General features: G+C 43.5%; 1 protein-coding gene across 4 annotated transcripts in view; it reads right to left on the minus strand.

The window, feature by feature from the left end:
• Nucleotides 1-16,073, minus strand: part of RAB7A (RAB7A, member RAS oncogene family) — an 86,982-nt gene that overhangs the window by 7,762 nt on the left and 63,147 nt on the right. For 2 of the 4 annotated variants that reach the window (XM_065539078.1, XM_065539080.1), the window contains 3 exons: nucleotides 13,766-13,883; nucleotides 10,751-10,811; nucleotides 8,024-8,150 (listed from right to left, as the gene is read on the minus strand). In XM_065539078.1, coding sequence (XP_065395150.1) covers nucleotides 8,024-8,150; nucleotides 10,751-10,803 — 180 coding nt within the window. In that variant the 5' untranslated portion in view covers nucleotides 10,804-10,811; nucleotides 13,766-13,883. The remainder of the gene's footprint in view (nucleotides 1-8,023; nucleotides 8,151-10,750; nucleotides 10,812-13,765; nucleotides 13,884-16,073) is intronic. The other 2 variants (XM_005571763.4, XM_065539079.1) reach the window with 1 other exon arrangement.

Below are 16,073 nucleotides of genomic sequence, written 5' to 3' on the forward strand. Positions count from 1 at the left end.
CTGTAATCCCAGCTACTTGGGAGGCTGAGGCAGGAGAATCTCTCGAACCCAGGAGGCGAAGATTGTGGTGAGCCGAGATCGTGCCACTACCCTCTAGCCTGAGCGACAAGAGCGAAACTCTGTCTCAAAAAAAGAGAGAAAAGTTAGCCTAAACAACAAAAAAGATTAGCATGTTATATTTCATTTGTATTATACCTCAATTAAAAAACAAATGAAAAACTCTTGACAGAAAGAGATCAAGAGAAAGACAATGAGAACACACACCAGATTAACTCCCAGGTACTACTGACCAGCTCTAAGCTGGTCACATCATTCACTGCCATGCTAGGTTTAAGAGCAAGGCTGGGTATATTTACTGCCCTAGATCCGTAACAGGCACTCAAACAGAGCCAGACAAACATGATAACAACTCAGATATAAGAATGAAGGGCAAAAAAGACAAATTTATCTCTCATGATTCCACTGCCTCTCAGCAGGTTAGGGCACTAAATGTTCCCTTCCCCAGATACAATAAACGAAGTCCACACATGTAGACTAAACAGGATCAGGGCTGCTGGTGGTACTCATTTATGTGCTCTCCTGGTTCTCGAATGTTCTACACTGAATATGTATGCATCTCTGTCAGTGGAGAAATGACCCCATTCTCAAACAAACAAACAAACAAACAAATATACGAACACTTGGCATCCTCCCACACAGGAAGGAGTTCATGTCTTGTTCTAGTTATTTGTGTGGAGAGGTTTTCTCCACACAAATAACTGACTGGAGACTGCACATGTGACACTCTCCACATTCTCCCACGTTCCTCCCCTTTACCCCGTCACGCACTAGGGCACTCTGGCAACAGCAGATGGGGTGACGTGGGAGAGCAGGTTCACTGGACTTTACAGCTGCCCAACAGATTTAGTGAACCATCCATTCCTGTTTTTAAGAAAATATTGTTGCCAATCTCCTGTAATTATAAACAACTCAGCAATGAACATTAGCATAGAGAGCTTTTTCTGTATTTCAAACGGCTTTTTTTCAGGAAGACTCCTACAAGCAGAATTACATAAGAACTCTGTTACTGTTAGGTGGAACCAATTCATCATCTGGAACTCATATACACAGAGAAGGCAAAGTAATACTTTCAAAAAGAAAAGTCAACAAGTTGATGGGTTCCTAGAAAGTTACCAAAATTAATTTAATTTTGAATTTACAAAAGTAAAGGCCATATTTATCAAAACATCAACAAGTACAGTCCTATGGCTGGCTGTGATCTTTAAATTTTTTAATATTTTAATTGAAATTGTTAACAGTGACCTAGGTTCTTGGAATCTTCCATGACAGAAATCAAGAGAGATCATCAGACACAATAGCAAAGAGAAAGTGAAAGTTTATTTAGCTTGTGCATAGTGAGCTAGCACTGCAAAAGGAAAGGGGCAGCTGTTCTCTGAAAGCAGTGTGGGAGTTAACTTTAAAGGGCCTTCCTATGGGGAGGGGTGATGTCAGGGTATGTATATAGGAGGGGTTTCTCTACCGCATGCACAGTGGCTAAACATGCTTCTTCAGAAATTGCGTGTAGCACTAGCAGGTTAAATCTCCACCCTGGGTGTGATTTTTAGCATTAAAATGAGGAAAAGGTAACTATAAGTTGAAGTCTAACTGCACATGCTGGGGGCCCCAGGGAGGTCCCTAGCCCCATGAAGCAGGAACTTATGATAACAGTTTCTTGGGATTTTTTTGCTGCTGATTGTCTGGAAGTTAGGTAAGCTACAGCTTGAGTAAGGGGCTTTTGTTCTTTTTCTCTAGACTACATCAAAACAGGAAACCAGCCAACCTGCTTGTCTCAAAATGGTTTGTTTTCTCCATTTAAAATTATACCCTTATAACTATCTACCCAATACTCTGATGTTACCAAAATTAACACTGTTATTTTAATCCATTTCTTCCAAGAATTAACCCTTCCCCCATTGCATTTTCTTCCTACTTTACCACAAGCAAATGCTCCTGAAGAGATACCTTACATAAATAGTATTCTGTACAGCTTTTTGCAACTTGTCTTTTTTCACTCCCAAAAGTTAACAGTTATATAATATTTCATTGCCTTAACGGACTACACTTAGTTTCCCAGATCATTTGAGTTACTTGCAGTTTTTCACTACTATCCATGCAACGCTGCAATGGTAACTCTCGTTACACCTCAGACGTCATGCCCAGACGTAAGTTTCTCTAGGCCATACACTCAGACTGTTGCTGCATAAGTGTATGTTCAACACTGGGGAACAGAGTGGCAGTTTCTACTGAAAAGGCTGTACTCATTACTACACTCCTACCATCAACCTGAGGCTGTTCAACTCCCTATATTCTAGCATCCACCAGGTTGCCTACTGCTTGGATATTATTAGGCATTAACATCTTTTTCACCTGCTTGTATGGTTTGTTTTTGTTAGTCTGGGAATCTTGTTATACAGATGTTTAATGTAATCTATTATCAATCTTCAAGATTTTATGATTTGTACTTTCTTTTTTCTTTTTTTTTTTTTTGAGACGGAGTCTTACTCTGTCGCCCAGGCTGGAGTGCAGTGGCGCGGTATCGGCTCACTGCAAGCTCCACCTCCCGGGTTTACGCCATTCTCCTGCCTCAGCCTCCCGAGTAGCTGGGACTACAGGCGCCCGCTACCTCGCCCGGCTAGTTTTTTGTATTTTTTAGTAGAGACGGGGTTTCACCGTGTTAGCCAGGATGGTCTTGATCTCCTGACCTCGTGATCCACCCGTCTCGGCCTCCCAAAGTGCTGGGATTACAGGCTTGAGCCACCGCGCCCGGCCTCTTTTTTTTTTTTTTTTGAGACGGAGTCTTGCTCTGTCACCCAGGCTGGAGTGCAGTGGCAGGATCTCGGCTCACTGCAAGTTCCGCCTCCCGGGTTTACGCCATTCTCCTGCCTCAGCCTCCCGAGTAGCTGGGACTACAGGCGCCCGCCACCTCGCCCGGCTAGTTTTTTGTATTTTTTAGTAGAGACGGGGTTTCACCATGTTAGCCAGGATGGTCTCGATCTCCTGACCTCGTGATCTGCCCATCTCGGCCTCCCAAAGTGCTGGGATTACAGGCTTGAGCCATCGCACCCAGCGATTTGTACTTTCCGTACTTTCAAATGCCAGAGGAGAAAAGTATTCACTATTTTCATTTTTAAAGTTTTCACTTTGTATTTTTTCCACCTTCAGGTCTTGAATCCTCTGGTTCCCCCAAGCTAGAATGTAAAGCTCTGTCCCGGTCCCACTTATTTACCCTACTGGCTAGGCGCAGTGGCTCACGCCTGTAATCCCAACACTTTGGGAGGTCGAGGTGGGTGGATCACCTGAGGTCGGGAGTTCGAGACCAGCCTGGCCAACATGATGAAACCCCATCTCTACTAAAAAAAAAATACAAAAAATTGTCCGGGCATGGTGGCAGGCGCCTGTAATCCCAGCTACTCAAGAAGGCTGAGGCAGGAGAATCACCTCAACTGGGGAGGCGGAGGTTGCAGTGAACCAAGATTAGGCCACTGCACTCCAGCCTGGGCGACAGCAAGACTCCTGTCTCAAATAAAAAATAGGCTGGGCGTGGTGGCTCATGCCTGTAATCCCAGCACTTTGAGAGGCTGAGGTGGTTAGATTACGAGGTCAGGAGATCAAGACCACCCTGGCTAACACGGTGAAACCCCATCTCTACTAAAAATACAAAAAATTAGCTGGATGTGGTGGCATGCAGCGGTAGTCCTAGCTACTCGGGAGGCTGAGGCAGGAGAATCACTTGAACCCAAAAGGCAGAGGTTGCAGTGAGCCAAGATTGCGCCACTGCACTCCAGCCTGGGCAACAGAGTGAGACTCCGCCTCAAAAATAAATAAATAAATAAATAAATAAATAAATAAATAAATAAATACACACCCTACAACACCCTTCTCCCCATGTATTACCAGAGAGGTGCACCCTGTGCCCTCTGTTCCTGTGCTCTGTGTATCACTGTACTAATATCACTGTTTAAATTACTATGATCTCACAACATGTTCCGTGGAAATTTTTCATGCCTATTTGATTCCATCTAAGATACTACTCAATTTCCAGATTCTTTCTGAACAGTATAGAGAACTTTAAAAAACAAGAAACACAGCAGTCACTAATATTTCCCTACACATTAGATTATATAGTTCTGATCTTTGTTTCCTCATATTACTTTGGAAGTTACATACTCATGATTCCAAAAATAGATACAAGTATACTACTGAAGTGTTCTTCCTTCAGACCTATCTACGTGAAATCATTTTCTGCCTGGAGTTATCCTTTAGAACTTCTGCCACTAGCCCTTAAAGACGTACTCTTTCATTCAGGAGGGTTATTTCAGCAGAGACAGAACACTGTGCTGCCTGTCTCTTTCCCAACATACCCCACTGCCTGCTGGGCTCTGCTGTTACTGCCAGGACTCACCTGGCAGCCTCAGTGCTGTGCTTGTCAAGTTTTCCTCAGTCTATTTTTAAGTCTTTTTTTTTTTTTTTTAAATTTCACTATGACTTACACAGAATTCTTTTTATTTATCCTTCCTGGAATTTGGGCTTCCTGAGTCAGTGGACTGGTGCCAAATCAGCTCTGGAAAATCCTCAGCAAATATCATCTTTGATCTATTATTCTCTCTTTACACCTTCTGAGACTGATTAAAAGTAGGTCCAACCTTCTCACTTTCACTTATCTCTTTCATATTTCCTGCCATTTTTCTTCCATTCTTCCAACACTTTTCTGGTGTGGCCAATCTGCTGTGCTTTAGCAGCATTCTCTGAATTTCCAAATTTCATTGATTGTGCTTCATTTTCTCCCCACATCAATGTTAACCGTTTCGTTTCTCCTCTGCAGATTAAAAGATTATCTTATATTTAACCAAAGCCCCTTTAGTGAGGTATGGCTGACATACAAAGGCTGCACATATCTAATAATCTAATGCATAGAACTCAATGAGTTTGGGGAGAAAACCATCATTACAATGTAGGCCACAAACCTACTCATCAAAAGGTTCCCCCCATCCTCTTTTATTAGTTTTTGTGATAAGAACACTTAAAATAAGTAAATTCTTTTTAAAAATTTTTTTGTAGAGATGAAATGTTGCTATTTTGCCCAGGCTAGTCTTGAACTCCTCTCTTGGCCTCCCAAAGCACTAGGATTACAGGCAAGAGCCACTGCATTCAGCATGCAAAATTTTAAGTGTACAATATAGTATTGTTAACTACAGGCACCATGCTGTACAAATCTCTAGGATTTATTCATCTCATATAACAAACTCTGTATGCTCTGTATTTCTTTAAATATAAAAAAACACTCTGGAATTACCAGGCAAGTTTTTCACTGGTTCTTTCTTGTGGTGCCTTGTTTTCTTACTTTGATTATATTTTACTGCAAGCTGCTAAAAGCCCTCGAAAAACACACGAGGATTCCTCAAGATCAGGATAATGACGCCTTTGTCCAGAGACAATGATTTTCATTTACTTCTAGTATCTGAAGCTGGCTACAAGAGTACAAAGGCCATCCTTTACTTCAATCTCTTGGGAACTTGTTATCTTTTTCCACTCTTTCCTCACCTCACTCAGTGCCCTGTGGATCTCCTGATGGGGTTGACTTCAGGGGTGCAGCACCCCAAGGTCCCAGCTTAGTAACACAGACAGGACTGTTATGACAACCCCCCAACCAGCAGGGGCCGAACTCTGATTTCTGAATTCGCTGGCCCACATGGCTATCAAAACCACAGCTCAGCTGGAGAAGTTCTATTTTTCCTCAGCAAAAGGCAGTCTGAGTCTTGCTGCGACACATGGAGAATCTTCAGATGGGCCTTTACCCCAGCTCCCTGAAGTTATTCTACTCCCTTCTGCCTTCTGTTGAGAATTCGTCAGTCTGTTGTTCCTTTGTAAGTCGTGTGTTTTTTTCTATAGTTGCTCTTAAGATTTTGCTTTTTGGTCTTCAAAATTTTAAGTCTTCTTTTAGAAAATATGCTCAGCTCTTATGGCTTACTGCTTTTTTCAGCTGTATTTAATCTACAGTTTAACTGTTCATTTAGCTTATTTCAATACTATTTTTTTCACTTCTTGAAGTTCTAAGTTTTCCATATCCTCATTTTTTTATAGTATCCCTTTCCATTATGGTTTCTATTTCTTTTTAGAACATCTCTAGTCATTGTGAACATCTCTTGTGGTACATTATTTCCTCATGTGGTTATGAATTCATCTTCTCTCCTACAGTAGTAAATGTCCCTACAGAGTAGTCTTACCCTTGTTTTTGCCAGGATTGACAGAGATTTATGTTAAATTCTTTGAGACAAAGATTTCTGTACATGTGGATAGTGGGACTGAGATTCTCCAACAACTGCAGACACAAGTTTTGCCAATTCCTTGGGCCAAGGTTTTCCAGTTCTACTCTCAAGCTTGACTTGCTTAAACTGCAGTTACATTTTGAAGATCTCTAGGTGTATGTGTATAGGTAAGGTGAGGATGAGAGATTCATACTAGCTCTGTCCTAGAAGTGTCAGTCAATTAAGAGTCCTGATCCTCTAGGAGCATGCCACAGCTCGAGGTCAACACATGTACAAACTTCTACCTTTAACCTACATCATTCACACATTTCAGCGAGCCCCCACTATCTGCCAGGTACTTGCTAGGACTACAATGGGATTGGAATTTGCCTCTAGAAGCATGTAGGAAAGAACATCTGCCACAGAGATAGAAGTTTCAAAAGATCTGAGCGAAAAGTTGGAGACTTCCGGTGGGTATACAGGCCCTGCTGGAAGCAGAGACATATCCACCAACACAAGTCTGTAAGAGCAGCACATGATTCAGAAGGACTGGAAGGAGACAAAAAAAAGTGAGTAGCAGCTATTTCTACCATCTTTCCTTGCCTCCATAATGGTGTGCATGAATGTCTTGGTTGATGCTCTCAAAGGCAAACACCAGGTACTTATTAGGCTGTGCTCCCAAGTCATCATCTGGTTCTAAGTGTGAAACGAAACATGATCACATTGAAAAATTGAAATCATCGGTGATCACAGAGCTGGGAAAATTACTGTGAACCTCACAGGCAGGTTAAAACTGGAATGAATGGCCCCAGATTTGATGTGCAACTCAAAGATCTAGAAAAGTGACAGAATAATCTACTCCTATCCCAATAGTTTGGTTTCAAAGTCAGGTTGTACTGACAACCTCAGCTGGCATCACGGACCATGAATAAAGAGATGAAAATACAGGAGGGAAAATCATGGGATTCTTTTATTTTTTTAATTTAGTGACAGGGTCTCACTCCATCACCCAGGCTGGAGTATAATGGAGCAGTCACAGTTTACTGCAGGCTCGAACTCCTGGGCTCAAGGTATCCACCCTTCAGGGGTTCTTTTCTAGGGATATAATACATGTATACAAACAAAATGACTCAAAGGGGAAAAAAAAAGGGAGTAACAGTTTATAGCCAGAATGTGAAGGCTTTTCAACAAGTCACATGAAAGAATCTACATCTTATCCTAACTGTTGAAAGGGAAACCCTTGAAAGATTAATAAGCTGATACATAAAAAAAAAACAGATTGGCTCAATAGACACACAACTCTTGAAGTTACATATGAAATAGAAAGTCAAAAAAATAAAGAAACTTCATGTCTCACTACTGAGGTGAGACAAATATGTTTACCTAAAGCACTGGGCAAGAACGTCAAGAGAAACACAAGATAGAGACCTGCAGGTTGCCAAATTTAGCAAACAAGACCAAAAACAACAAAAAACAAGAAAGGATAAATCTGAGTTTTTTTTAAAAAAAGAAGAAATTTTAGTGTGTCTTAGCAAGTTGTATCTGAGATATACAAGAAGTATACCAAAAAAGTATTCACTATTGATCTGAAATTCAAATTTAACTGAGTATCAGCCAATTATCTACAAACAGGATAATAAGATTTGAAGAACAGGGAAGAAAAATGTCTATGCATGAGGAAAGATTAAGACTAAAGGAACTATCAAGGCCTGGTTAGCACAGCCAAGACATATGCTTACCTGCATTGTGACTAGTCTGTCATCCACCATCACCTCCTTGGTCAGAAAGTCAGCTCCTATTGTGGCTTTGTACTGATTGCTGAATTTCTTATTCACATACTGGTTCATGAGTGATGTCTTCCCGACTCTGAAATTGGAGAAAAACCACAAGCATAAGTCAAATAGGAAGGTCCTGAAACTGACATGAATTACTTGAAGCATTTGAAAGAATCTGCCTGACCTGAAGGACAAGAAACTGCTCTCACAGCAAAGGGCAATGCCAGTAGCCTTCCCAGCATTACACTTTTGAAGTTTTGTGCTTTCTCTCTGGGTAAAAATACAAGGTACAGATGTGGGGCAGATGTGGAAAAGCTGCTTACATGTTTTGGTACAATCAGGTCAAATGGTAAAGCCTAGTATTATTTTTCCCATTCTAGAAGGATGCCAGCAAATATACTCCTTTTTTTTTTTTTTTTTTTTTTTTGAGACGGAGTCTCGCTGTGTCTCCCAGGCTGGGGTGCAGTGGCGTGATCTTGGCTCACTGCAAGCTCCGCCTCCCGGGTTCACGCCATTCTCCCGCCTCAGCCTCCCAAGTAGCTGAGACTACAGGCGCCTGCCACCACACCCGGCTAGTTTTTTGTATTTTTAGTAGAGACGGGGTTTCACCATGTTAGCCAGGATAGTCTCGATCTCCTGACCACGTGATCCACCCGCCTCGGCCTCCCAAAGTGCTGGGATTACAGGCTTGAGCCACCGCGCCCGGCCATATACTCCTTCTAAAGAAGCTTCACTAATAAGAGTGCTCTGCTATTCCAACAGTATCCCTGCTATCTTAGATGTTTCTCCATTTAGTGGCTGCTCTTTAGCTTGATGAAGTAACACCAGGAGGAAGACCTTGGCTTTGAGCAGACATATACCACTCAGACAATTTGCTGCTTTAAAGTTTAAAATCTGAAGCAGAAAAAGCACCAATATATCACCAAACCAAATATACTTCAAAGAATACTCCTCCAAATATGTTTTCCAGTAAGAAAACTCAGCAAGAGACAAAGTGTGATTTTTGTGTGATGAGGTTAAGGCAACCTAAAGATAATGCAAAAACCTTCCAAATACCCAGTGATATCACCTTCCTTTGCCACAAAGGAACATGTTCATATTTGTGTTAAAGAACCTAGAGGTACCCAGACAGCCTAAGGCAGTGTTTTCCAATCCAGACCACCTGAGCCAGAATCTCCAAGGGGAGAGGTGGCAAAACCTGGAATCAAATGAGGGCTCGGTGAGACTTTTTGCACACATTTGGGTAAGGCAGGCCTAAAAGCACTATCTTTCCATCCCGACAGGGATGGAGTTGCGGGGTAGGAAAGACAGCACAAATTTAGGCCCTAGCCCACTGGTCTGGGGCTGGACAAATGCTAGCGAATAAAAGGTTCTTCAAAGGCTGGGCATTGTGGCTCAAGCCTGTAATCCCAGCACTTTGGGAGGTCGAGACGAGTGGATTGCTTGAGCGCAGGAGTTTGAGACCAGCCTGGGCAACATGGCGAAACTCTGTCTCTACAAAAAATACAAAAATTTAACCAGGAGTGGTAGAACATACTTGTGGTCCCAGCTACTCTGGAGGCTGAGGTGGGAGGATCACTTGAGCCCAGGAGGTTGAGGCTGCAGTGAGCTGTGATTGCACCATTCACTCTAGTCTGGGCAACAGGGCGAGACCCTGTCTCTCACACGCATACAAAAAAAGGTTCTTCAGGTGATTCAGATAAGCCAGTCAAGATAGAAAAACCTCTGGCTTTTCAAAGGAAGGACAGGGGACTTTGGACTAAAGAAGCATGCCTGCATTTGCTATTGTTGTTATTTTTAAAAATATATAAGCTTCCAATGAGTCAAAGCTTTCATGGGTCCCTTCCGATGCCAAGTCTGAAAAGCCTACCACAGAATCTTTTTATTTTAAGAGTTGGGGTCTTGCTCTGTCACTCAGGCTGCAGTGCAACGGCATGATCATACCTTGCTACAGCCTCAAACTCCTGGGCTCAAGCCATCCTCTCGCCTCGGCCTCCCCAGAAGCTAGGACTACAGGTATGGCACCTGGCTATATTTTTTTTTGTAGAGACAGGTCTCAAACTCCTGGGCTCAAGCAATCCTCCCCTCAGCCTCCAAAGCACTGGAATTATGGGCATAAGCCACCTCACCAAACCTACCACAGAATCTTAAGAGCCATTAGAGTGAGCTACATGGTTAGTGGCACATCTAGAATCAAAACCCAGTTGTGCCATCCCAGGCTCTTTTGCAGACAGACCTGAAGCAGGCACAGCAGCAGGAGGATACTGTACGGTACACTAAGAACACACATCTGCTAGGCCAGATGCCAATGGCAATACATCTATGTAACAGCAGGAAGATACTGTATGGTGCACTAAGAACACACATCTGCTAGGCCAGATGCCAATGGCAATACATTTATGTAAGGAAGACTCCCCAGCCTGGCCGGCTTGGAGAAAAGGGATTCCATGAAAATGCCTATCCTTAGTTGAGTTCAAATAGTCATCCGTTCCCCATAAAAATCATGCTAAAAACCAGAGAACAAAAGGTTATATAACAAGGATCATCTAAATTTCTGCCACGCAGGGAAATATGTAAGGCCCTAAGCCTCCACTACGAAAGCAGGAAGTGGCAGCACAGACGGTATGGGCTCCGCAGCAGAGAAGCTTAGCTCTGAGCCAATCTGTTAGCTCAAATTCATGAGAAACTTACCCAGAATCTCCCAGGATGATAACCTTCAGCAACACTTTCTTCCTAGAGGTCATCCTTCAAACTAAAGGGGGAAAAGGAGAAATAACTGTGAGTGTGATGGAAACACCAAGGCAAAACACCTCCCTTGCATAAACGTCTTAGCAGCCCCGAGAGTGCAGGGCCCTGAGCCTTCCTGCTAGTTATCTTCTTTCCACCCAGGGGGTCCTGACAAACAACAGTATCACTCACCAGAACTCTGGACCCAAGAGCTAGGCAGAACAGCACAGGAGGGCGATCCGGCCCCTGCAAGCTGTTGGAGAGAATGTCTTCTCTTGCTTGGGTGGCGCATCAATTGAATGGATCGGCAATTTGAACCAATGCTCCAACTTACTCAACAGCTTGGTCCTTGCTTCATTCAGGTCACTGCTTCAGTTACACTTTCTCAAAGAAGTGACAGCTTTATCTAAAGCAGCATAACCCCTCATTTGCTCTCTATCCCATTACTCTGCTTGCTTTTTCTTCAGAGCACTTACCACTAATTGACATTTTTATGTACTATGTTAATCTGTTCTCTCCCTTTTCTAATAACCTCCATGAAGACAGTTTTATTCCTCATTGTGTGCTCAACACCAAGTAGAAATTTTTTTTTTTTTTTTGAGACAGAGTCTTGCTCTTTCACCCAGACTGGAGTGCAGTGGCCAGATCTCGGCTCACTGCAAGCTCCGTCTCCCGGGTTCACGCCATTCTCCTGCCTCAGCCTCCTGAGAAGATGGGACTACAGGCGCCCGCCACCTCGCCCAGCTAGGTTTTTCTATTTTTTAGTAGTGACGGGGTTTCACCGTGTTAGCCAGGAGGGTCTCGATCTCCTGACCTCGTGATCCACCCGTCTCGGCCTCCCAAAGTGCTGGGACTACAGGCTTGAGCCACTGCGCCCGGCTGAAATTTATTAAATGTTGGGTACTGTCTCAATAATACTTGACTCTGCAGCTCTAGGGACTACGCTTTTCCAGAAAATCTTTCAGGCAGCCTTGTCTACTCATGACCAGAAGATGTGAAAAATGCCTGATCTCTGCTCAACTGTCTTCCAAGACTTGCCACAGCATGGTCTATCTACTCATCAAGACAGGGCTCCTGCCGTAACTGCCTCTCATTTGCCAGGGTCTGACTCAGTGACTTCCAGAAAATGAATGGGACTCAGAAGAACTACTTGTTAGTTTCCTCTTTAACCACCTAACTTTTGAAGGCAAGGCTGACAGCAGTGCCTACAGTAGGAGTGACTTAAGCAGCAGATACGAACCCAGGCCACAGGGATTTCTATTGTGGTTTTGCCGCTTATTAATTTAGCTATATGACCTTGAGCCAGTCATTTAATTTCTCTGCTGGAATAGGGAATATAGAAATTATAGCTCTTATGTCCTAAGAATGCTGTGAAGACTGAATGAACAAAATGCTCAGGACAGTGACTAGAAAACGGTAGATGATTAGTAAATACTGGCTACTACCATCTTAAGGTATGCCAAATACAGATATGAGTAACAGAACACAGAGTCCAGAAGACAGTGAGAGAAGCAACAGGTCACAGCTCCTAGGCAAGGTTATCCAGCTATCCCCCTCTTTCCAGATGCTTGGCTGTCAATTGTTCTTTTTCTTAACAGGTGGTATTACACCCAAGACCACTAACTAAAAGGAAGTATCAGACCTGACTACAGTCCTACAGGGCAGGATTTGGTAACAAGGCCTACGCTCTTGAAAGTGACCATCCTCGATGGCTTCAGAGTCTGTTTCTGGCTACAAGAACAGTATGGGAATAGGAGCCAGACTAGAGGATGGTTTGCTAGGCAAATACCCCAGGTCCCATGACCTACGCAAAGGGTCAAGCTGTTTCTCTGCCAAAAGCCTCATGCCCATGGCTGGACTGTGAAGACACTGTATCTCAGCCCAACAGCATTTATCTAGAAAGTTCTTACTAGTGCTAGTTAGGGGCAGTATAAGATGACTTGAAGTTCTGTCTTCCATGATAATCAGCACCGAGAGGTATACCCCAAACTATTCATTATATGTGGAGCCCCACTATTCCCCTACCTTTCTCCCCAGGGACTGCTTTGACTGGTCAAAGTTTAAATGTCACACTCTAAAGTCTGGTATCACATTTCAAGATAGAGATCAGATGATGAGAGTGGTGGTAAGTTTCAAATCGAAAGAAGGGGAGGCCAAGGCGGGCAAATCATGAGGTCAGAGTTCAAGACCAGCCTGGCCAACATGGTGAAACCCCGTCTCTACTAAAAATAGAAAAGGCTAGGCGCAGTGGCTCACGCCTGTAATCCCAGCACTTTGGGAGGCCGAGGTGGGCAGATCACGACATCAGGAGATCAAGACCAGTCTGGCTAACGTGGTGAAACCCCGTTTCTACTAAAAATATGAAAAATCAGCTGGGCGTGGTGGCATGCGCCTGTAGTCCCAGCTACTCGGGAGGCTGAGGCAGGAGAATCGCTTGAACCCGGGAGGCGGAGGTTGCAGTGAGACGAGATCACACTACTGCACTCCTGCCTAGGCAACAGAGTGAGACTGTCTCAAAAGAACAAAAAACAAAACAAAATTAGCTGGGCATGGTGGCACGTGCCTATAATCCCAGCTACTCAGGAGGCTGAGGCAGGAGAATCATTTGAACCCAAGAGGCGGATGTTGCAATGAGCCGAGATCATGCCACTGCACTCCAGCCTGGGTGACAGTGTGAGGCTCTGTTTCAAAAATAAAAAAAAAAAAAAAAATTAGCTGGGCGGGCATCTGTAATTCCAGCTACTCTGGAGACTGAGGCAGGAAAATCGCTTGAACCCAGAAGGCAGAGGTTGCAGTGACTGGTGGGGAAGGGAAAAAAAGGCTGGGTATGGTGGTTCACACCTGTAATGCCAGCACTTTGGGAGGCTGAGGCAGGTGGATCACTTGAGGTCAGTAGTTCAAGACCAGCCTGGCCAATATAGTGAAACTCCATCTCCACTAAATACACACACAAAAATAACCAGGCATGGTGGTGCGCACCTGTAGTCCCAGCTACTCGGGAGGCTGAGGCAGGAGAATCAGTTAAATCCAGGAGGCAGAGGTTGCAGTGAGCCGAGATCACGCCACTGCACTCCAGCCTGGGCGACAGAGCAAGACTCTGTTTCAAAAAGAAAAGAGAGAAAAAGATGATAAAAGGATCTGCAAAGATATTTGGAGAATATTTATGAAAGTGACTGATTTTGAGAATGGGAAAAGGGACTTGCATAACTTGCTTTGTTAATATGTTTCACTGGTGTACCAATGTTGTTTAATAATATTAAAAATAAAAGAAACAGGAAACACACTTCAACCTCCACACTCCCACATGACAGAATTCACGTTTGTTTCCTTCCCTTTGAGTCTCTACCCACATGTGTCACAAAGCAGTGACCATCAGGCCACCTTACATCTTAATGTCTAATACCTCTCTGAGTGAATTAAGCATTTAAATAGCCATTCCTGCTCTTTATTTATTAATATAACAAAAATTTGGAAAAAATGCTGTAATCTGTGGGATTACTTCCTTGAGATAAAGCAACACCTATGTGGGGGTTGAGGGGTCGGTAGATCTTCCTAGATTCCGACTCATAAGACTATCACAGGCCATATTTGGCACAAGTCCACTGAGAAGGACAGGGACAGAGACACAGCTGGCAGGCAGGGCAGTGGCAGGTCAGCAGCAGCAGTTCTTGCAAGAGTCCATACACAAGATGGCTCAGGCACAGGGAGACTGTGTTGACTCAATACCTTGACTTAGAACGCTCAATCTTGGGGGTGCCAGTATCTCTTTTGACAGCTCCTTAGGCTCCCCATAAGGACATCCCCAGCAGAGTCACTGTGTTCCATGAAACAAAAGCCTGGTGGCCCATCAGGTGTCCATGGCTCTTTCCTGTCCAAATGTAATTTACCAATCAGAGGATATTTTACCATAAGGACCATGCCCAGCAACAAATGTGACATTCTGCCTTATCTAGCTCCCAGGGAAACAGAGATGGAAAGTTAAACAAAGGTCAAATTCTCATGCAAGGAAAGGATTTTGTCAACTGTAACTCATGGATACTGTTTAGGGATGGGATTACTGAGTCAAAAGCAAAGTTTTGGCCAGGCGCGGTGGCTCATGCCTATAATCCCAGCACTTTGGGAGGCTGAAGAGGGTGGATCACCAGAGGCCAGGAGTTCAAGACCAGCCCGGCCAACATGGTAAAACACTGTCTCTACCAAAAATACAAAAACTTAGCTGTCGTGGTGGTGGGCATCTAATTCCAGCTACTAGAAAGGCTGAGGCAGGAGAATCGCTTGAACTCAGGAGGCGGACGTTTCAGTGAGCTGAGATCACACCACTGCACTCCAGCCTGGGCAACAAGAGCAAAACTGTCTTTTTTTTTTTTTTTAAAAAAAAAAAAAAAAAAGCAAAGTTTTCATGATTTTTGCTAATTCACTTTCCTGAAAGATTTTTCCAATTTATACAACAATCACTATTACAGTGGTTAGCAGGAGTACAGAACCTAAATGAGAAAAATGATAACTTTACAGAGAAAAAACAATCTGAATAAACAGTCTAGCATTCTCTCCTATTTAAACAAGTCTTTTTTTTTTTTTTTTTTTTTTTTGAGGTGAGGAGGGGAGGCTGGGGAGAATTTAATTAAACAATTCCATTTTTATTCATAAAAATAAATAAATACACAAGAAATGTCCCTTCCCCTAAAACACTAATGACAAGAGACTTGCCTTTACAGTCTTAGAAGGTATGCTATAAAAATACAGTATTAACAGTGGGGTGCTGGAATAGGACTAAACCGATCAAGGAAAGGGACACCAGAAATGGAACAATTTTGACAAATACAGCATTATAAAATTCAGTGGCAAGGCCGGCAGCGGTGGCTCAAGCCTGTAATCCCAGCACTTTGGGAGGCCGAGACGGGCGGATCACGAGGTCAGGAGATCGAGACCATCCTGGCTAACACGGTGAAACCCCGTCTCTACTACAAAATACAAAAAAACTAGCCGGGCGAGGTGGCGGGCGCCTGTACTCCCAGCTACTTGGGAGGCTGAGGCAGGAGAATGGCGTGAACCCGGGAGGCGGAGCTTGCAGTGAGCTGAGATCCGGCCACTGCACTCCAGCCTGGGCGACAGAGCGAGACTCCGTCTCAAAAAAAAAAAAAAAATTCAGTGGCAAAAAGATGAACAATTCACTAAATGGTAAGAGTCAGAAAAATTTTGGTGAAAATTAAGATCTCTACATCTCCTCTTCCAAGAGAGTCCCAAAGGAGTAAAGATTTGAATGGAAAAATGGTTACACATGAAGCAG

This window comes from Macaca fascicularis, chromosome 2 (assembly GCF_037993035.2).
Source record: "Macaca fascicularis isolate 582-1 chromosome 2, T2T-MFA8v1.1".
NCBI lineage: Eukaryota > Metazoa > Chordata > Mammalia > Primates > Cercopithecidae > Macaca > Macaca fascicularis.